At 43.4% G+C, this 23,047-nt stretch overlaps 1 protein-coding gene across 2 annotated transcripts in view; it reads left to right on the forward strand.

The window, feature by feature from the left end:
* The window catches only part of AFF3 (ALF transcription elongation factor 3), a 601,777-nt gene that overhangs the window by 93,118 nt on the left and 485,612 nt on the right, over positions 1-23,047 (forward strand). For both annotated transcript variants that reach the window (XM_056116650.1, XM_056116651.1), the window contains exons 2-5: positions 6,433-6,507; positions 8,891-9,011; positions 10,137-10,449; positions 10,576-10,961. In XM_056116650.1, the coding sequence (XP_055972625.1) occupies positions 6,433-6,507; positions 8,891-9,011; positions 10,137-10,449; positions 10,576-10,961 (895 nt within the window). The remainder of the gene's footprint in view (positions 1-6,432; positions 6,508-8,890; positions 9,012-10,136; positions 10,450-10,575; positions 10,962-23,047) is intronic.

The following is a 23,047-nucleotide window of genomic DNA, read 5'->3' on the forward strand; positions in this document are numbered from 1 at the left end:
TTTCATCCTTCTCTCCCCACCTCTCACTGTGTTAAAAAAATTGTGGACTAGATTTGTCTTGAAGTGTTTGTTCCTTTGTGACTTCCTTTCATTTCCTAGTCTCACAAAACCTGTAGTTCTGGCTAAGGGATCCCTCTGCTCTTTGCCCAGTGTTGTAGAACAGATGGGCATCCCTCAAACAGATCACAAACTCTCTCAGAATTATCAAATGCAACTAAAACTGAAAACATCTAGGTGGCCAGAGAAAAAGAAAGAAAGTGTTTGAGCTAGAAACACTCTGCATGGCACTGCTGGAGGGAATCAGTGGATGCCATAGGTCCCAACCCCTTGACTCAGAAGAATCCCACAAGCAGGGACACGCAAGTAACCAGTGAAAGGTGGGTAGGATGTTCTGGATTTAAGGGCTTGGTGCCTGGACTACAGCTGGTTCTCGCCCATCAGCAGGTCTTTATCTGCACCTCCACCCTCCCCTGCTCTCTTCAGTACTCTCAACACCACCCACATACCCCCCTGTTCTGTCCCTGCTCGCACTGCCCATCACCACCGAGACTTGTCTTCAGGACTGACTGCATCACAGTTCCCACCATTCATGACCTGAAAGGACTCCCAGGGCAGGATATTCCCCAGGGTGTTGTCTGACCTCAGCCCCTGGAATGTTTTTGTCACCTGCTCTCTTTCTGACACTCCCGTTCAAACCACCTCCTCTGTCTCTAGACTATGGAAGTTCCCAAGTACACTTCAAAAGTCTCACTTTTCTCTAACAAAGGATTATTGTTCTTTTATCATTTGCTTTATAAATAGTAAGAAATGTTAATTAGCTTGACTCATTACATTGAAAGCAATTGTTATAATTCTGAAATGTTTGATTAAGGTTTTTTAATTATACACAGTGGTTGATATTGTTGCTCTGGAGAGCAGGAACGTCTGGGAAACGCACTTCTCTCAACTCACTGCTTTTGATTTCTCTGCTTTCCCTTGTGACTGCCAACCCACACCCCTGGGCCGTATCAGCTGGTGTCCCATGACAGACAGAATGGGCTCCTTGGTGGTGAGCCTTTGGAGGCCGCCTGATGGGACGTGTGTCATGGCACCTTTTATTACCCACTGCATCTGTCCATCATTTTCTCGTTCCGAATCAGAGCTGCATACAGGAAGGGGTATGAGAGACGTATTTAGGCAGAGAGGCAATGATATGTCAGCAGTGGAACAAATGAAAAACGAAAGTTTATGGAATTTCAGCTGATTAAAGAAGATGGCATGGGGAGGTCAAGGTCAGTTTCTCCAAAAAGTCTCCGAGGCCCCTTACTAGTGATTTATTTTATTTTATTAGTCACCGTGAGATTACAAAGTTATTTATGGTCGCGCTTCAGGCCTAGATGGTTTCAGCATCGATCCCTCCACCAATCTGCCCTCTCCCCCTGCTCACCTTCCCCCCACCAGCATGCACTTAAGAAGGGCACTTTTTAAGTGTGAGTTTTGCACTGTGGGTTATAGTATGTTGCTGACAGAGTTTCACAGCTAACCTGTCACTGCCCTCCAGCACCTCCTCCTCCTCCTGGCTGAACGTGTCCCTCCGCCAGAGCCATCGCCTCCTCCCTGCCCTATGCCCACCCCCTAAGAGAGCGTATTTCCTACTGAATACCATTTCTCACATTCTTCATTTCCGATGTCTTTGGGCCTCTGGTATTCTTTGCTCATGAATAGGGAGGGTAAGTTTCATCGAGATCGCGAAATTCCCCAAAGCATTGGATGGGTTCAGTGCAGGCCCTATTTGATTATCCATGGCATTTTCAAAGAACTAGATCAGACCCTCCTGAAATGCATATGGAATAATAAGCTCTAGCAAATAGCCGAAGCAATCGTTTGGGGGGGGGGGCTGTATAAAAGATAGGAGGTATTCCTTTCAACTTCAAACCGCACTCAAGTGGTAATAAATAAAACAGCATGGTGCTGGAACAAAGACGTACCCTCAGCTCAGTGGAATAGAGTAGAACCTCCTGAGATAGACCCTCTTGGATGTGATCAGTTCATCTTTGTTAGAGCAGCAAAAATATGCAGTGGAGCCAGAACAGCCTTTTCAAGAAGTGCTGCTAGAAGAAACTGGTTGGCTTTACGCGAAGAATGAATGCAGGCATCTCTCTTATGCTGTGAACTTTTAAAAGCTAATTCAAAATGGATTAGAGACCTTGATATCATACCTGAATCCGTAAGGTACATGGAGGAGCATGTAGACAAAGCTCTCCATGATATTAAAGGTAAAGGCTGCTTCAAGGATTAAATACCACCACTGACTCTCTGTCACTGTCACTGTCCTCCCATTGTTCATCGATTTGCTCAAGCGGGCCCAGTAACATCTCCATTTTGAGACTTGTTGTTACTGTGTTTGGAACATTAAATACATCACGGGTAGCTTGCCAGGCTTTGCCGTGTGGGTGAGATATTCTCAGTAGCTTGCCGGGCTCTCCGAGAGGGGTGTAGGAATCGAACCCAGGTCGGCAGGGCTGGCTGCATGCAAGGCAAATGCCCTACCACAGTGCTATCGCTCCAGCCCATCACTGACTAAGCAAGTGGAAATAGTGATAAACACATGGATTACATAAAATTAAGAAGCTTTGCATATCAAAGAAAATGATGATCAGGATACAAAGACAGCTGATAGAATGGGGGAAATTGTTTACCCAACATTTATCTGATAAGGGGTTAATATCAAAGAATATATAAGGCTTGGTAGAACTTTAGAAGAAAAAACATCCAACCCCATCAGAAAATGGGGAGAAGAGATGAACAGGAACTTCTTTAAAGAAGAAATACAAAGGTCCAAAAGGCACATGAAGAAATGCTCTGCATTAAAAGAGGATGCAGATCAAAGCAATAATGAGATACCTACAGAGACTACACTGCAGAGACTGGCACGCGTCAAAAAGAACAGAACCACCACCAGTTGATGGAGGGAGAAAGAGACCCTCATTCACTCACGGCTGGTGGGAAAGCCAGCTGACCCAGCCTTTCTGGAAAACAATATTGGCATTCCTACAAGATTCTGGGAATCGAGTCTCCATTTAATCCCGATTTCTCAGAATATACCCCAAGGGCCCAAAAAACAAAATGGAGAAAGGACATTTGTACCCCTATGTTCTTTGCAGCACTATCCACAATAGTCAGAATCTGGAAACAACCCCAGAGTTCATGAATAGATGTTTGGATAAAGAAATGATGGTACATATACACAATGGAATATTATCGGCCATAAGAAAAGATAAAGTCATGCAATTTGCTGCTTCATGGAGGACCTGAAGAGTGTCATGAGTACCGTGCTTAGTGAACTTGAGGAGAGAGGCCAGCACAGAGTGGCCTGTCCATGTATAGGGCGTAAGGAAACACAGTAGGGGCTTAAAGTCTACTTTTACCTTTCCCTTCCCCTCCAGACTTCCTTTCCCTTCCCTTCCTGGAATCACTCCTTATTCCCTGTATTCTCGATCCCTGGCCCTGGTCACATGATTTCAACACTCTCTGTTGGGAATTGGCCCCTTTCTCCATTTGTCTCTCATGTCATTAATCTTAAGCTTCTCGGTGGCAGCAGAGGAGTGGGGGACACTTCTTCCACTAGCACCTCCTGCCGTAGTGTCCAGGGACATCTGGGAAATGTTCTTTAGCCTTGGGGAGTCATGTTTCTCTTGTGTGTAGAGGACACTCTGAAACGTAATGAATTACTCTTTTCTTCAGTAGATAGGTGAGAGGTTGTTCATTCTCTTTGCCTCAAGTTTGCTTCTTAGGTGACATCCATAGGAAGGCCTAATGGTTAGTTGTTTGTATTAATTCAGTTTTTCAAGAATACAATGTGTTGAAGCTTTTGCTCAGTGGATGCAGATGCAGTTAGCTGGCATCCCTGGCACTGATGGCCTGCTCTGTGGGAAGCGTACCGTTTGGGGTGTGTTCTGGTACGGGCCTCAGTGGCATCAGCCCAGGGGCCTCACCTGGCCAGTCGAGTCAGTCGTACCACGCTGCCAGAGACAAGCTGCCCTTGCTCCAGTGCCCAATTTCTTTGATTTTTAAACCAGTTAACCTAGTAGTAATGTCCACCATCCTTGTCTTGTCTCAGGGACATTTAATTAAGGACTTGAATATAATATAGTGTGCTCACTGGAAAGGGGAAGTGATCAAACTCAAAGGTATTACTATTATTCAATTCCCTTCTGCTACTGTATCATCAAGAATAAATTAATTTTAGAAATTATAGCTTCTTCTTTGGACATCTATTCCTGCTTAACTAGTATAATTGACTTTAGCCTCAGCCTTACAAGTTATCTCAATTTACATAATAATAGCAATTTAATGGGAAATGATGAAAAATAACTTGGCGATGGTTTTTATTTGCTGTTTTTTCTTTAAAACATAAATCTTGAATGGAGTTAATTAAAATTCCCCATTTTCAGTGAATGTTATGTCTCTGAAATAAATAATAAATAATATTGTCACAGTTGGCGGCCTCTAATTTTATTCAAAATAAATACATTTGGTGACATACATTTGAGGAGTGTGATTCTTGTACTGTACATGGAAGTAAGGAACAACTTTACAGATGATAGAGATTTTTACCATCTGCTAGAAATAAAGGACATAGCTTGGGAGAGGAGGTCATTACTGGTTTAAGGTATATATTGGGAGAGCAGAAATCAGAATTCCCTCCCACCAAGGAGTTGACCCGATTTGCAGCACGTCAGAAGCTTTTGCTTCTAAAGCCTGTAGCATGATCTTTGCATCATTTGACTAGCAGAGAAGAAAAGGGGCTAGTTTTAATGGCCAGAGAGCTAGAGACAGGTGCTCGCTGGCGTGGTGAGAGCCTGTACTGATTTTGCTGTTCACGGGACGGTGCACTTGCTGTGAGGCGATACTGTCTGTATGGATGGAAATACGGTTGTCGGCAGGAGAGTTCAAAGTGACATCTGGGGAGAAGTGGGATAGCCAGTCCTGAATTTCTCTTCTAATGACATTTGCCTTTAGCAGATGCTACTTTAGCTTGCTTGCCGGACAGGACAGGATGGGGGTGGGTTTATGATTCTAGTTAAGGATGAAAGCGGGTTGTCAATAGGTCGGGCTGAATTAGATAAGGCTGAGGTTAGAAGGCTGCCACCAGGAAGAGAGTCTACGGAAGGCATTCAGAAAGCGTTGTCCCTTTTGCTGAATCTCTCAAGAGCAAGGCCGGTATTTGTTTAGGGTTCTCCTCAGTGGTGCTGGGGGGCTGCTGCGGTCCCACCTGGCAGGGGTCTGGAGGACATGTGTGGTCAGGGTGCCCACAGCATGCTCCCATCCTTTGAGCCGTCTCCCCACTCCTGATGATTTTCAATCACTCTGATTGCACCTGATGATGCAGAGGGAATCACGTGATCCAAGCGTCTTGGCGGCATAGAAGAGCTAGTGAGTTTCCAGTGGACAGTGTGTGCAGATGACACAGGTTGGGGGTGTCAGTGGACTGTTCCCCCTTTGGAGGGATGCGGAGCCCTGCATCTTGCCAGGCCATCCTGAATCAGCCCTTCCAAAGTGGGCGATACTGCTCCCTTCCTAGCAGGAGCCCAGCATGATGGAGGAGTGGGGAGGGGGTCAATCAGGTACCTTTGGGAAAGCGGCTTTTCTCTGTTTTCTTAAAGAAGTGAGTTTTTTTTTAAATTTCTTTTTTATTGAATCACTGTGAGATAGTTATAAGCTTTCATGTTTGGGTTACAATCACACAGTGATCAAACACCCGTCCCTCCACCAGTGCACATTCTTCACCACCAATATCCCCGGTATACCCCCCCTTACCCCACCCTCCCCCTGCCTCCATCGCAGACAATATTCCCCATACTCTCTCTACTTTGGGACACGATGAGAGTTTTTATTTTTTATTAGTGAAACACCATGAGGTACAGTTGTAGACTTACAAACTTCCGTGCTTGGCTTTCAATTAGACAATGATTGAGTACCCATCCCTCCACCACGGGCATTATGAGATTTTTAAGGGGCCCGGAGTGATGTTTTTTTCCTGAAAATGGGGAGTGGTGTCAAATAAGTTTGGGAAGTGCTGCTAAAGCTTCCCTGGCCTGGGACTGAGGCGAGTGTATGAAAAAGGAGCAGCTTTCAGGAGTGACCCTTAACTGGTAATGACTTTGGGCCACTATCTGCCTTTATGATTTTGGCTTTTATTCTAGGGCCTTTGTCTAAGACATTTAAGGCATGTTTTGGAACAGAGTCCAGAGATTTGTTCTCACTACTGCTTTTCATATGCTCTGCCGCTGGATTCCTTCCTGTCACTGGGCCCCTCTGGATCTTGTTCCCCCCGAGCCTGTCCTTGTCCCCTTGGTCTTTGGGAAAGACTGAAAAACTCTCACACTGGGATCTGCAGGTAGAGCAAGTTTAAAGTGTTTTCCCTTTTTTTGGTGTCTGCATTTCTTACAGGGGTGAAGACATCTTAAACCAGAGGAATGACTCTCTCCTTGTGGAATTTCAGTCATCAGCCAGCAGATGCAGGAGGTATTATTTGGGTTCTGGGGCCTTTGCAGTAGCCCAAGAATCATCCTAAATGACGCTGCATGTTACATATGGCTCCTTGTGCATCCCACCAGTCTCTGTTTGTGTTGGAGTGGCCAGGGGAGGCAGCACACACATGTGTGGTGTGTGGAAGCCCTGTGCATGCCGTTTTCAGTTGGGCCATCACAGTTGCCTGAGCTAGCAGAGAGGGAGGAGGTGGCGTGCGTGCCGTGGAGGTTATTTTTCTGGCTGAAATTGCTGATGCTGTTCCCCAAGTTTACAAGTTTGTTGTAAGAGGGGAATTCTTCTCTTGGTTAACACCTTCTTCATGCCCATTTGTGTGTGCACAGAAAATCTCCATTTGAAATCCACGGAATGCTCATAAGACATGGGGATTCATATAGCACGTGTCCATCGGGGGGCTGTGCTCTTACACCCGCTTCCTACGCTTCCTAGTCCTTGTGCATAGAGAGCTGCTTGGTCCCGGGTCCCTTAGGACAGTCAGCGTCCCACAGCCCCTCCAGAATTTTCAGTGACCCCGCACTGGAGCTGGGGTTGGGACTGTGTTGGCAGACTCCCTTTATGTGAAGGTCACTGGTTGGAGTCTCAAATCTAATAACTTTGGGTAATGTACTAAGAATGAATTAAAATGCTAATAGGCTACATGTTCTGGGTATTTTAACATTCCCCTAATCTTAAATTTAAATGAAACGCCTTAGGTGCTTTCACAGCCTTGCTGGAAGCATATTTAGCATCACCCCATGGATAGCGAATTCAAAGTACATGCTAGTTGTGAGAGCACAATCTTTATTTTGTGATTTTTTTATGTGTCCTGTACCTGGCACAAGTATTCTTTCACTCAAGGTAGTAATTCTGCTTTAAAATACAACTCTCTTTTCATTTGTGTCTTTGAAACCACAGATGCCTTGATTAGTAACATTTTAATAGCTGCACATTTGCTCTTGAACTCCCAAAGCTATTCCAAAGCTCTTTGTAGATTATTTTCATGTGTAAATCTTTTTTTTAATTGAATCACTATGAGATACAGTTACAAAGCTTTCATGTTTGAGTTTCAGTCATACAAGGATCGAACGCCCATCCTTTCACCACAAGTGTCCCCAGGATCCCTCCCCCCATTCCAGCCCTCCCCCTGCCTCTGTGGCAGACAGTTTCCCCCAGACTCTCTCTACTTTTGGGCGTTATTACCACTGTGGAACATTGTGTATCATAGTAAGAACACTGGTGGCATCTTTTCTCTCACTTCTGGGCTGCGGGTGAGGGGACTGACTGTCCTTAGGCCATTGTCCAGGCACCCACTCAGGCACCTGCTTCCTGGACCATGTGGGAGCTTAGACCAAAGGAATGATGGCATTGAAGAACCAGTGAACTGAGTGCTCATGTTGGAAATGAGATCGTGCTCATTTTGACAATGACGTGAATTCTTTACAGTTGTAGTGTTAGTTGTTGTCTGCACAGAGGGTAGGATCCTTTACTTAGCAAGTTAAAAACAAACAAGAGTACTTTCTCTCTTAAGAAAATCGGGCACTTCCTAGTTATTAGTTGAATTATCCCCGTTAGAGTCTCTTGGTCAGGGAAAGGAACGCTATTTCTTCCTCAGCTCATCTGCTTATCTGGTGCCTGGTCACTTCATAATTGTGTTTGAGGAGAATAGATATTAATTTTCTTCAAGAAAAAGGCTGAGGTCCTTGATGACACGCCATAATTCAATTTCCGTTCTCTCCCTTCGTTTCCTGCACCTCTTCCTCCTGGCACATTTTTCACAGTTAGGAGGAGTGATGGTGTCAAATATATCAGAAAGAAGAATTGATTCAGTAGTAGTTTGACGACTTGACTGATTAACAGAGATCAGGAAAAGTCTCATAACTGGAAACCGCGGCAGCATGGAGTTTTAACAGCTCTTCGGGGAGCTAGTTAATGAGAGAATTTCTGCAGAAACACCACCCTCCAAAAGGAAGGAAAGACAAAGAGCAGGAACGTCCCTGCGTAACGCAGAGACTGTGTCAAAGGAGGAAATATGTTCATAATTTCTGTTTACACACTGCTGTAATTACTGTCTGCTGAAGATTACTCTAGTCTTCTCCTGTCAAAGTTGCTTAGATATTTCCTTTTTCACTATCAGGCATAGAGGGCTAGTGCTGGTTGGAACTTGTCCTGAGGATTGTTCTTTTTCAGAGGAATGTAATGATCCAGTGCCAAGCGCCTGATGCCTGGCTAGGCCGACTTTGATCAGATCCACGTCCTTCACCATTTATCACCGTTGCCATTTGTGCATGAACTAAACTTCTGCATTCTAGGGAATGTTTAGTTGGAATTTAGACTTTAATTGTGTGTCTGTGGTTGTTCTCTTTTCTTTCTCTTAATGTAGTGTCTATGAGCCAGATAGAAATGTGTTACGAAGGAAAGAACGAGAAAGAAGAAATCAGGAAACTCAACAGGATGATGGCACCTTCAATTCAAGTTATTCTCTCTTCAGTGAACCCTACAAGGTAATTGTTTTCAGTTGTTTATCTACCCTGAATTCATACCTTAACTCATATACCCATGGAAGCACCCATGTATTTTTTGGCCGACTTAACCAGCGGTCCTCAGGGCTTACTCCTCACTCTGCTCCCAGGGATTACTCCCAGTGGAACTTGGGGTGATGGGGAATGAACCTGGGTCAAATGTTCCAGGAAAGCATCCTTCCTTCTGTGCTCTGTCTCGGGCTCTTCAGGGAGCAGTCCTGACCCCGTGAGTGCTTGGCTCAGAGGAGTGGCCCAGCCTCTGAGTCTGGGGTCTCTCTCCCCCAACAAACATTCATGTTCATATGGATATATTGCCTATTCCCTTGGTAAAATGTAATTTTTGTTTAATATTGATACGTCTTGCTGTGATATTTGTCAACAGTATAGATTTGATCTTTGCATAGATTTTAAAGTCAACACATTTATTATGCTCTCTAACCTATTATGGAAACACACCATTACTAAGAGCTCAGCTTGCATATTTGTCATATATGGATAATGCTGGGCCATGATTAGGCTGCAGTTCCTCATGAGCAACTTTCAGGTCATCTCTAAGCGATACCAGATATCAGAAATGCATGTTCCTTTCCAAAACAAGATATCCCCCAGATACTACGATCTTAAATTGCTTCTTAGACTTTCAGCTTTTAAACTTTAACTTTTCTTTTCCTTCACTCTGGGTTTGTGACAGTAATAATTTTAGATTTAGAAATTGGAAGCATCATAATTTGAGTCCAGTAATTTATAAGAAAGTCCTCAATGCAACCGTAAAAACAGAAACATCAGGAAAAAAATCCTAAAAAACGAAACATAAACTATTTAATGAAGGTGCAATAGTAAGTTTCCTGGTTTCTGTAGCTCTGTGGTAACAAGATAGCAAGGAGAAATGCCCATGTTCATGGACACCAGGCTCACGAGAAGCTGATTCTTCTGTGCTGTGGAGGGCTGTCTCACGTCTTTCGAGCAGTGCCTGTTTTCCTTTCCATGCTCAGTTTCCATTCTGAGTGTGGCGACCCTAGCTCTGTGGCTGAGGAAGGCTCCTCTTCATCACTCCCGTGTTTCCGTTATCTCTAACACTGTGTGGATGTTGTCTTTTTATTTCTCCAGACTAACAAAGGGGATGAACTCTCCAATCGGATCCAGAACACGTTAGGCAATTACGATGAAATGAAGGACTTTTTAACTGATCGGTCTAATCAGAGTCATCTTGTTGGTGTTCCTAAACCTGGCATTCCTCAGACTCCTGTGAACAAAATCGATGAACATTTTGCTGCAGATTCAAGAGCCCCACCCCCACCCCCATCAGTTTGTAGCACCGCATCTTCCACACCAGCAGCTGTCCCCGTGCCACAGAGTAAAAGGGGCACCATGGGCTGGCAGAAGACTGGGCACCCACCTTCTGATGGCCAACAGAGAGCAAGTAAGCATGGACACAGGTTGCTTGATTTGCACAAATCTGCTAACCCAAAGAACCATGATAAACAATCGAATCACTGTGTGTCAAGCCTGTCATCCTCATCCTCCTCTTCTTCTTCTTCCAACTCAGCGCAACAGGGTTCTCTCAGGACCTTGCTTGGAGATGGTGTTGGCAGACAGCAGCCGCGGGCCAAACAAGTGTGCAATGTAGAGGTGGGTCTGCAGACCCAGGAAAGGCCACCTGCCATGGCAGCCAAGCACAGAGGCGGAGGACACTGTGTCCAAACCTTTCCTCCATCCCTGGCTTCGAAACCCAGCCTGGTCCAACAGAAACCGACTGCGTATGTGCGGCCCATGGACGGCCAAGACCAGGCTCCTGATGCGTCTCCAAAGCTTAAGTCACCCTCGGAAACCAGCATGCACTGCACTCCGTACAGGGGCCTTCCAGCCGCCAAGCAGGAGTCTGCCAGAGCCAAGGCCAGGCTGGCCAAGTTCAGCATCCCCAAACAAGGCGAGGTGAGTCTTTTTTTCAGTCTGGCTTACACACCTCTGAGTAACTGAGTGACTTGGATGGAAAATTTTGTTCTCAGGATTCTTTCATTCTGCAGCTCTCTTCCTGTGGTAGGACTTATAGCAATGACTAACTGAACACACAAATAATGAGCTCTCAGAGCACCAAAGTGATATGATCAAAACATTCAAAGTTTGAAAAAACACAGCTGTGCGTTCCTGATTTCCAAAAGGAATACCTTTTTCAGCACAGTTCCAGGTATGCTTTGTTTTGGTAGTTTCAGTGAGGCTTTTTTTGATGGTAAAGGTAAAGGTAAAGGGCTGGAGCGATAGCACAGCGGGTAGGGAATTCGCCTTACAAGCGGCCAACATGGCCGACCCGAGTTCGATTCCTCCGTCCCTCTCGGAGAGCCCGGCAAGCTACCGAGAGTATTCGATATGCCAGACACAGTAACAACAAAGTCTCCAATGGAGACGTTACTGGGCCCGCTCGAGCAAATCGACGATCAACGGGAGGGCCTTTTTTGATGAATAAATCAATTTTTTATGGGGATATTATATATTAAAAGTACTTCAAAGGTTGCAGTTTTTGGTATTGTAAGGAGGTTAGTTTTTATGTAAACAGACTTAAGCTCATTGTTCTAAAAGTTGTTTTTTGGACCACATCTGGCAGCGTTCAAGGATTCCCCCTGGCTCTTTTCTCAGGGATCACTCCTACTGGCACTGAGGGGACCATATTCGTACCAGAGACCAAACCTGTGTCAGCCACTTGCAAGGCAAGTGCTCTAATCACTGTACTATCACTCTGGCCCCTCAGTATTTATTTTTGAAATCTATTTAGAAATTTTCTAAGACAGACTTTTACAAAGTAAACCATAATTATGCATAATAATGATGTCAGAATCATCATTGAAAATCATTGCCGATGACTAATAGTCACTGTCACTGTCACTGTCCTCCCGTTGTTCATCGATTTGCTCGAGCGGGCCCAGTAACATTGTGAGACTTGTTACTGTGTTTGGCATATCTATGTCACGGGTAGCTTGTCAGGCTTTTCCGTGTGGATGAGATACTCTCAGTAGATTGCCGGGCTCTCGGAGAGGGGCGGAGGAATCCGACTCAGGTTGGCTGACCCGGCTGCATGCAAGGCAAATGCCCTACCCGCTGTACTATCACTCCAGCCTAATAGTAAGTGATTATTTGAATTATTAAATTATTCAGTGTTGAATATGGTGAAGGTTCAGATTTATCAGCTGTTCCACCCACTTCAAAATAATAGGGGTCACATTCATTTGTCTTAAGTATGCACCATCCATGTCCTTTTAAAATGATTCTAGAGTATGAAAAAGTATGAATATGAAAAATTGTAACTTTTTGTTTTGTTTCTTCTGGTTTGTGCTTTGATTTTATTTAAAAAGTATTATTGTTGCATTAGAGAATATGTTAACTGGCTATATGGAATAATAGAATTCTAAACAAGAAAACCACATTACCGCAGAGATTAGTATAAAAGCTAATCCAAAGTGACTAGTACTTGGAGAGCAAACATAGATAGAATATGAAGTTTTATTTCGGAGAGTCACATTGACTATATTACAGATTGATGCCAGTTTTCTAAAGCACAAAAAGGAAAATATGACTGCATAGTTTTGTTCTGTGGTGATATGGATTATAATTGGAATAAACTGTAAATTATAGATCACGGTATATGAGACAGGGTTGATTTTTCTTTTACATATTAACATGATGGCCAGTGTGTACCACTAGTGACTCACACTTGAATGTGGTTTAATTACCATAAACTGCAGTGCTGGCCTCAGCCTGCTAGGGCTGGAGTAATAATGTGCCCATGGAATTCTTTGTATTTTCATTTCATTTAATGAGCAAACGAGAAAGTGGTTTGACATTTCTTGTATGACAAAGGTTTCTGAATTGTATTTTCATAAATCTCTGTCTGCCACTTGGGACATCAACATATTAGTCTCACAGAAGAGTTAATATTTTACTTTAAGTTGCTTACACAGATTCTAGTGATGAAATTATGTGATACATAGACTAGTAACTTCTTTTGGATTTTTGTGGGGGGAGTAATACCTGGTAGTGCCCAGGTTTTATTCGTGGCATCACTTGGGGTACCGTATAGGGGGTGAAGGATCAGACCGGCGCCTATGGACAAGGCAGGCACCCAACCCACTCTGTTATCTTTCTAACCCCTGGTCTAGTAACTTCAACTAGAAATTTATAGATGTGAAATGTGCCAATTGCAAATATTTAAGGTTTTCAAAGTTTCTAGGAAGCGCATATAGATACCACCTTACAAAAGCGAATTCATCAAGCTTTTTAAAATGCTTTGCTTGGGGCTGGAGCAATAGTGCAGTGGGTAGGGCTTTTGCCTTGCACGCAGCCAACCTGGGTTCAATCCCCAGCATCCCTTATGGTCCCCCGTGCACCACCAGGAGTACTTCCTGAGTTCAAAGCCAGGAGTAACCAACCCCTGAGCATTGCCGGGCATGGCCCAAAGAGCAAAAAAAAAGCTTTTCTTATGAGAAATACGGTAATTTGAAACTTGTTAGCACTTGTGTGTTTAGTAAATTTACTCTCACAATTTGTACCTTAATCTTAGTTAATTACCAGTGGGCTACTATGTGTAAATTGTATATGTTATTCTTAAAACTCCAAGGATTTTACGAATATAAACCATATTCCAGGAGAATAAGAAATGCCATTTTGCAAGTACATCATTCATTAATCTATAGGAAATTCCTCTGAAGTTCATGATCATAACATAAACTCTGAAGAATTTTATCAATTCTAAGGCTTTTACTCTTTCTGGAAGAAATACTTGGTTTGAATTTTTGGAAAAGATAAAATAATGCAAAGTAGAAAACGATGAAGAAGATATTAATGACTGTATTTTTACACAGATTCCACTATTTGAAAGTTTCTTTCAGTACTGACGCTGATTTCCAGAGAGATGGGGAGTATGTTCTTAAGGGAAATGTGTAGAGGAAAGGACATGAGGGAAGACGCATCTCTTTACCAACACCTCTTCAGAATGTCAGTCAGAGGGCAAGAGATGAAGACCTTGGTGGCTAAAACACAACATAGAGACAAGGAAGTTGAACGCCTGACCATGTAGCATTCAGTGAGCACATTCTTCATATGAAAATCATTTTAATTTTTAGTGTAATCTGATGCAAGAAATTTTGAAAAATGAGGATATCTGCCTCCAGAAAATTTACATGAATTTAATAAATTAGAACGTAGCACTTAGTTTTAAATCTGAAATTTATTTCTTAGTCCAAACTAAACAAAAAAATTGGCCCCCTCTACCCTGGGAAAATTCCCTTGCCTTCTTAATCCTTGGAGTACAAAAATATTTGTATTTGAAAATTTGGGAATTTATCATGTCTTTTGCCTGATTTTAGACGTCATATTCTCTGTTCTTTCCCTCACAACATCTGCACTCTCTCTGCTGCCATGGCGAATTATTTGTTTTTATTCTTTAGTCTTCAATAATAGGTAATTAGTATAGAAAGATTCAGTGCAATTCAATGTGGAAGTTAAAGACCTCAAGGGGATTTCTTAACTGATACACCTGCCTCTTGGCTGGTTTTTCCCAGTTCAGTTTTGTGTTTAATGAAACACATATTTTTGTTGTTATAGCTGAGCCTTTTATTCCGGATGTCAACCCCTCATTAACGGATCCTTCTCTGGAGTGCCACTTGCAGAAGTGGTTACTTTAGGTGAGAGACACAGGCTTAATGAGCGGTGGAAGAACACTGTTGAAACAGTCCCTTCCAGGGCAGGACACAGTCTTATTTTTAGTTGATTTATTTTTTGTTCCACCTGTAAAAATTATTGTGTTTTGCTCTTAACGTATAATTCAGGATGCAGATATAGGGACTGAGAGCTTACAAGAGGCAGCTATAGATTTTGTGAAACCCGGGCTCCCCCCCACCCCGTCTTGGGGGTGATATCTCATTAAGGAAAAAAATTACCTTACTCTGACAAATTTTTCAAACACAGGCACTATATTAGCACATTGCTTACCCCTCATGGAGCCTTGGAGAAATTCCTGCTTGAGATGCCCAGAAGGATCAGAGCACTAGTGCCCTGGTGTCTTCCTGTATCTGTCTTTGGCTGATTTAATATGAAGAAATGTTATTAAAATAACAAATTTAGATATTAAAGCCATCTAGATCAGAAAAGAAGTCAAATTCTCACAATGTAGAGATGGCATAATACTATAGAAAATTGTAAAGATCCCACAGAAAAGCTATTTGTTTTGAGGGGGCCACACCCAGGAGTGTTCATGTCTTAATCCTGGTTCTGTGCTCAGATATCACTCCTAGTGGACTCAGGGACCATATGTGTTGCTGGGGATTGAAACCAGGTTGAATGCGTGCAAGGCAAGTGCTATAGCTCTAGCCCCAGAAAAGCTTCTAGAAACAATAGTCTTGTACCCTAAAGTGGCAGACTACAAAATCAGTGCGCAAAAACTCACGACTTTTCTGTATGCAGATTGGCTGGAGCGATAGCACAGCGGTATGGCGTTTGCCTTGCATGCAGCCAACATGGCCGACCCGAGTTCGATTCCTCCGCCCCTCTCGGAGAGCCTGGCAAGCTACCGAGAGTATCTCGCCCGCACGGCAGAGCCTGGCAAGCTCCCCGTGGTGTCTTCGATATGCCAGACACAGTAACAACAAAGTCTCCAATGGAGACATTACTGGGCCCGCTCGAGCAAAATAAAATATAAGTGAGGTAAATAAAATATCCTATTCACAATTGTGCTTCAGAAAATCAGGTACCTAAGAATCTACTTAATAAAAGAGTTAAAAGATTTATACAATAAAAACAATGAAACATTACTCAAAGAAATAAAAGGGGAAAATAAGAAATGAAATACATCCCCTGCCTATAGATGAGAAACATTAATATTGCTAAATGAAAATCCTCCCTAAAGCATCAGACGTATTCAGTGAAGTCACCATTAAAAAGTACCCATGGCATTTAAAAATAAGCAGAAGCAATGCTGTAGAAATGCATGTGGAGTAATCTCTTTCCCTCCCCCACCTTGAATTGCCTCAGATATCCCAAGCAGTTTTAGGGAAAACAAAGATCAGAGGCTTCTCTCTTGCAACTTCAAACTATATTATAAAACTGTAGTCATCAAAACTATGTGGTATTGGAACAAAACAGACTCACAGACCAGTGAATTGAATTTGGAGTCCAGAGACAGATTCCTAGATATATGGACAGTTAATCTTTGATATGAAGTGGAGCATGGAAAGGATCTTCATATGATGTTGAAAATAGTCACATGCCAAAAACAAAAACCCAGATCATTCTCCAACTTTATGCACAAAAGTATGTTCAAAATGGATTGAGATATTGATTTCAGGTCGGAACCCATAAATTACATTGAGAAATACATACGTGAAACACTTCATGACATTGATTAGAGATATCTCCAGTGATTCAATGTCTTAAGCAAGAAAAAAAAGCCACATCATAAATGGGAGGAAGATGTGAGTAGCAACTTCCTCAAAGAAAGACATACAGATGAACAAAAGGCATGTGGAAAAAATCTCTGCATAACTTAATCTTCAGGGAAATGAAAATCAAAACAATAAGACATCACCTCACACCAGTGAAACTGGCACACATCACAGAGAACAAAACTACAGGTGTTGGTAGAGATGTGGGGAATGGACACTCCTGCACTGTGCCCGAGAGTGTCGATTGGCCCAACCTTTCTTGAAAAGAATGTAGACACTTCTAAAATATCTAGGAATTGAGCTTTTAATTTCATAGCAATTCCACTTCTCGACTTCACTTCCAGCAATTTCAAGGGTCCCAAAACTCTTCAGAAACAACATTTGCACTGTGTGTTCATTGTAGCACTGTTCACAATAGCAATTGACCAAAGTGTCCAAGAACAGCTTACTAGGTAAAGAAACTGGTACCCGTACACAGTGGAATACTGCTCGTGGAATTTAAGAAGAGATGCCATGCGACTTGCTGCTGCTAGCTGGATCTGCAGAGTATGATGCTGAGTGGAGCTAGAAGGAGAGGGACAGAGAAGGATCTTTCTTTTGTGTGGGATCTAGAGAAGCAGAGTAGGGAAATAGCAATTCCCAAAGACAATCAAAATTGGAAAAGTCAAATCTGGTCTTCAGTAGGAATTTTGCCACAGGAGTGAGCTGGCAGGGAGGAAGCACTGGGGACAGGTGAAGGAAGCAGACACTCAGCTGAAGTATGAGGGGCTGGGAGGTATTTTTATGAGACCATGTCATTAACACTATTAGTGGTGCCTAAAACAAACTTAAAAAATAAGTAAGTTTGGGATGGAGCAATTGCACAGCGGATAGGATGTTTGCTTTGCATGTGGCCAACCCGAGTCTGATTCCCAGCATCCCATATGGTCCCCCCGAGCACCGCCAGGAGTGATTCCTGAGTGCAGAGCCAGGAGTCACCCCTGTGCATTGCCAGGAGTGACCAAAAAGCAAAAAAAAAATTATATTTGTAAAAGTTTTTTTTTTTAATAACCTAAACTCAGTAGAATTAAAAAAAAATACAGGGGCTGGAGAAAAAGTGCATCATGTATGACGTTGGCCTTGCTGACCCAGTTTTGATCCCTGGCACCCCATATGGTCCGTCAAGCCTCCCTGGAGTGAGCCCTGAGTGCCAGCCAAGAGTAACCCCTGAGCACCATTGGGTGTGGCTCCCCAAATGAAAGCAAAATAAGAAGTTGAAGGATACGTATCTGCATGCTAGTTGGGGGAGGCAAGGCAAAAATGAAGCCACACTCTGAAACGCCTCTCTTCATGCCGAGCCACCAAGGAAAGTAGAAATCTCAGAGAGTGTGCAGTCACTTTGCTTGGGGAATTCAGCAGTGCTCTTCCAGAACGTACACATCTTTGTTTCTCTTTGCTATTTAGTAAATAAAGATCTAAAAGTGTTCTTGCAGAGGGCTCTTATGGCTGAGAACAGGACACATTTGAGAAGCCAAGGAGATTGGAAGCCAGTGACTTACCCTTGGCTTAGTCATTGATAAGGACAGATCCTGGCATTTAATTATCAGTTAAGAGACTATCAGGGGTTTTAGAATGGCCGATAATTTATCACATGAGCACAGCACAGGATCTAGTTTGGGTTCATCAGAATTTTATTTGTTAAATTAAGCAATTAAATAGTTTAGGAAGTATTTCTTCATCATAGTGTTTTCATGACAGGCATTTATAAATCATCGCAGAAGAAGATCAGAAAGATAAAGCATTGTAATTATATCTTATGGGAACTTTCTAGAAAAGCAGGTAACTGCTTTTTAGAAAAAATTCAAGGGAGATAAACGAGACAGACTTTCTAGTTTTTTAAATCATTCTTGATTGCCTCTGTCTGCACATGGATACCTTCCGAATTAAAGTTGGCCTCAGCCTGTCGTGGTAAAAAGGCGTCTGTAAAGCAGTGAGCATGTTGCATTTTCACATTAGTCTGAGTTTCTTAACCACGTTTGAGATGTTTAGGTTTTCCAAGCTGAAGTATGCTCTGTAATTGCTCATCGATGAGGCGGGGGCGGGGCTGTCAGCATGCGAATTCCCTTTGGTGGCCTCACCGTCCTCATACCACTCTTCTGTCAACTGTCACCCACTCAACAGAGAATAGGTCTCTAAGATGGTGGCTCAGTGACAGAACAGATGGTTACACACAGTCCTTCCTCATCACAGAATGCAAATTTCCTCCGTTCTCTTGGTGAGAGATATGGAGGGTTCGGATGGTGCAGCCCGAGGAAGGGAAGATTCACAACTTTGGTTTCAGATACTGGGTGGAAACGCTTGCTTTCTGTGTTACACACAGATTATAACAAAGGCCAGCAAATGGAAATGTTCCCATTTATTTTGGTACCTTCATATTTAGCCAGCAGGGCCCAGAATGTAAGGCATTTAGACACTTCACTTATCACTTAACTTCCCGTTAGTCGTCGATTTGCTCGAGCGGGCGCCAGTAACATCTCCATTTGTCCCTGTCGCGTGCTAGTGTAGCCCAATGGCATCTGTTCGCTCCGGGAACATGAAGGGCCTCAAACCGATCGTTCATGATCTTGACGAAGAAGTCTGACCATCTGGAAGGTGGGCGGCCACGTGGTCTTTTGACATCCCGTGGAATCCAGTCGGTAACAGCTCTAGTCCAGCGGTCGTCTTTAAATCTCATTACGTGACCAGCCCATCTGATTTTTGACACTTAAAGGAAAAAAAATTGTTTCTCTAATCTTTTATTAAAACAATGAAAAAAGCATACTACAGTGGTTCCTGTTGGGAGAAGTGCAGTGTGTCATTTCCTACCCCCTTTTGTGTCTGAGCTCATTACGATTTAGGTGATAAAGCCAAGTTTTCTAAACGCCAGGATGGAAAACTGTCCTTGGCGGTGAAGGCATCGAAGGTAACACCCAACAGGAAGTTGTTAACCAGACCTGCTTTGTTTCCTTGAACATTTTTCTGTTCTCAATCAAGCTTGCTCTCCCAGAAAACATCTGGAGAGGTTATAGGCCCATTTTCCCCTACTCTGAAATCTTATATTTGTGTTGACACTGTGCCTGGGACCAATCATGAGTGCAAATGCCTGCGTTTGGACTCACTTCAAAAGATGGTGTGTGCTCCCACATCTTCCCACCCTCAGGAGTTTCTCTGTCTAGTCCAGCAGGGGAACTTTTCCTCTTGAGTTTTATCCTTTCTTGGTCAGAAGTCCTGTGCAAGTTTTTTCATTCACATGGATGCTGGAGGTTAGCAGCGAAGTGATCACAGCTGCCAGCCAGCAAGAACAGGTTCAGATCCTGGCTTTGGACTTACTGGCCGCTAGGCCAGAACGAGTAGTTTAACCTTGCCAGGACTTGCGACTGAGAGGTCGTCATGCTTCGTCCTTTATCTATGTTCAGCACACATCTCCCGGTATCTGCATTACAAGACAGAAGGCCCCAAAGTAGAGAGAGAGTTAAGAGGGAAATTTTCTGCTGTAGAGGCAGGGCGAGGGTAGAATGGGATGGGTGGATACTGGGGACATTGGTGGTGGAGAATGCGCACTCATGGATGGATGGGTGTTTGATCGTTGTATGACTAAACTTAATCATGAAAGCTTTGTAGCTGTATCTCACGGTGATTATTTCAATAATAATAAAAAAGATATAAAAATAAACCTTGCCAGGACTTGATTTGCTTATGTACAAAGTGGGGAAAATGACGAGATCTACTTGGCAGTCTTTAGGGGGAGAAGTCGACGAGATGTAACGCACTTGGCACAGCTAGGATATAGTGAGTATTCTGTAAATATAAGCTACATTAATCTTATTAGAAATGCATCCATACAACAAAAGCAGAAAAACTATATTTTAAATGTTGGTATGATTGAATGGGTGTTCTACATATGCATGTGGGGCCCAGCAGAAAGATATGACATGGGAAGAGACAGGACCTGAAATTTTAAAAATTCTTTTGTGTTTTTTTGTTAGAAATAACTGAGCTATTCAAGGCTGAGATTATTCTGAATTAATATAGCAAAGCTTGAGTGGAATTTTTCTCCCTTATGTAATTCTTTGTCCCCTCCTAAGATGTTATTGTTGGGTCTGGGTTTGCATCTTTTTTCTAATTGTGTGCATTTGGCTTTTCTGAGATGTTACTCTCTGTGGTGAAATATATCATACTTGAGCTTTATTTCCAGTTAAATGAAGTACAAAAATCTGTAAGGCTTGCACTAGAGGAAATGTTTAAAGTTCGTTGAAAATACATACTTGGAATTATTCTTTGAAAGAGATCTCTTTGAAGCCACAAAGAATTTAACGGCATGTTTAATTGGGCCACGCAGGGCAGCTGCTTTTCCACATGCCTCGCCAGCATTCGCACTACCTCTCCCTGTCATGGTGTCCCTGCTGCTAGTTACAGTCCCCTTCAGTGGCAGCACGAGTGATGCTTTCGGCCACCCCTGGACAGTGTGGCTTTTTATTTGGCCAAAGGTCGGACTTCAGTACCAACAGACACGCTTGGGGCGATATGAACTTGGACCGTCTCTCTTGGTCACTGGTTTGGGTGTTCACCGAGCTCTTTGGCTTTCTCTCCAGGCGCTATCTCTGTCACCCCGTCTCCAGGGCTTTCCCTGTGACAGCCTCAGGATGACACCTACATCCCTTCACTAGAGCCCTGGACTGTCACCTGGGATCACAGATTGGTGCCCTGGAATCTATTGTTCGACAGCTCTGGGGGCTAAAAGCTGAGCTGAGTGGTGATGTCACAGCTGTTGTTTTGCTTCCTGGGACCTGTGAGGGAGAGACTTCTAGGTCTCTTGCTTTGACCTGTGGATAGTCTCCTGGAATCATCACATCATCACACGGCCTTTCTGATCTCTGCTGTCTCTCCAGTTTCACTCTTTCTAGAAGGTCATCTAGTTGATTTAATAATTTAATTTTAACCTCATCGTAAAACCTATCTTCATTTGAAGCTTAAAAATTGTGAAGGATAGAATTCAATAGAAAAGTAACTATTAACATTTTTATGACTATTTGATGAGCTAACATTTGTACAGTATTTAGAAAAATGACACATAGTAAATACAATAATAACAGTCATTATTACCATATCGTTGTGCCTCTGTTTCCTTCTTATTTACACTTAAAGTGCTCAGCCACAGATGGTTTGAGAGCTCGGGACTCAGATATTGTGGACAGTGGCTGAATTTCCCTTGAAAATGGGTGCAGAAGGGCAAGGATTCTTGTTTTGATTTTACTGCTTTGTTTTGAACAAAACATGCCTAGTTCTGCTTGCCGGAGTTGGTCCTCAGTAGGTGCTCATTGACTTGGCTAATTAATTTGAGACATGAGTTAAAGAAGTCGTTCCCTTCCAGCCACCGACCTGCTCTCCAGGGGCCTTGGTCACTCTTGCCAAGCCCTTTCCTGAGAGCAGAGGAGCCAAACGCTCCCCATATGTAATTTATAGCTGCTGTTGCAGGAGGAATGGGAACCGTATTTACTGACGTTGCAAACACAGTGCACGAAAGCAAACCGTGCAGTTCTGTGCTGGCCTTGGGAACCAACGTGAGTGAGCACCGGCTCGGATGTGCTGCCCTGTGCTCTGCTTCTTTATCCTACATCTCCTTTATCTGTCTTTATGAGCAAAAGCCAAGGCATTGGGGGAAGGGGAGTGTGGGAGTGTGGGAGTGTGTGTGTGTGTGTGTGTGTGTGTTTATATGTGGGAGCATGTGTGTGCATGTGTGTGTGAATGTGTATGTGTATGTGTGTGCATGTGTATGTGCATGGGTATGCATGTGTGTGGGTGTCAGTGTATGTGTCATGTGTGTGCATGCATGTGTATTCATGTGTGTGTGTGTGTGTGTGTGTGTGTGTGTGTGTTTAGGGGGATATTGCTGATACTGTGGCCACTGAGGGTTTCTGTTTGGGGAGAGGAGACAGGAGGGGAAAGGCCAAAGGCTCACACTTCCTGCCACGTGAATTGAGTCACAGAGACCGAAATGACCTAGGAACCGTGCCATCCTTCGCGGCAGCTCTTATGCCAGGGGATGCTGATTCTCAGAGTGACACTGGCCCATTTTTTTGTAGGTCATTTTGTGCTTTATTTGTCCCTCTTTCAATCATGACCCCCAATTAAGTTATTCCTAGTAATGGGTCATTTCATTATTTATGGGAATGAGTCCACATTTTTACCTAGAGTTTATTTGTTGTCTTACAGACAAATCCTTCAAAATGCTAGTGACATTGCTTTTGGGTCCCAGATTCTTAGCATACTTTTAATCCTCAGTAAATGGTTGACCCTTTATCTGTGTAACAGAAATTGGAACAGTGGGAAATAAGGAAACTGTTTGCATTTAACTCCTTTTACAACCCTGAGGACTAGTACAGATCCACCTGCCTGACTCCTAATTCTTGGACACCTTGAAAATCTAACGAGAAGGCACCGTTGATGGAAGATCTCCTCAGGGGCGGCCCTCTCTCCTCTGCTTCTGCCCTGCAGCTAGGAGGGGACTGTCCACCCCGATAGCCTTCTCAGCCTTGGTGGCCGGCCTTCCAATGGACCCGTCCTTAGCTTTTG

The sequence above is a fragment of the Sorex fumeus genome, unplaced genomic scaffold, assembly GCF_029834395.1.
Source record: "Sorex fumeus unplaced genomic scaffold, SorFum_2.1 ptg000033l, whole genome shotgun sequence".
Lineage (NCBI taxonomy): Eukaryota > Metazoa > Chordata > Mammalia > Eulipotyphla > Soricidae > Sorex > Sorex fumeus.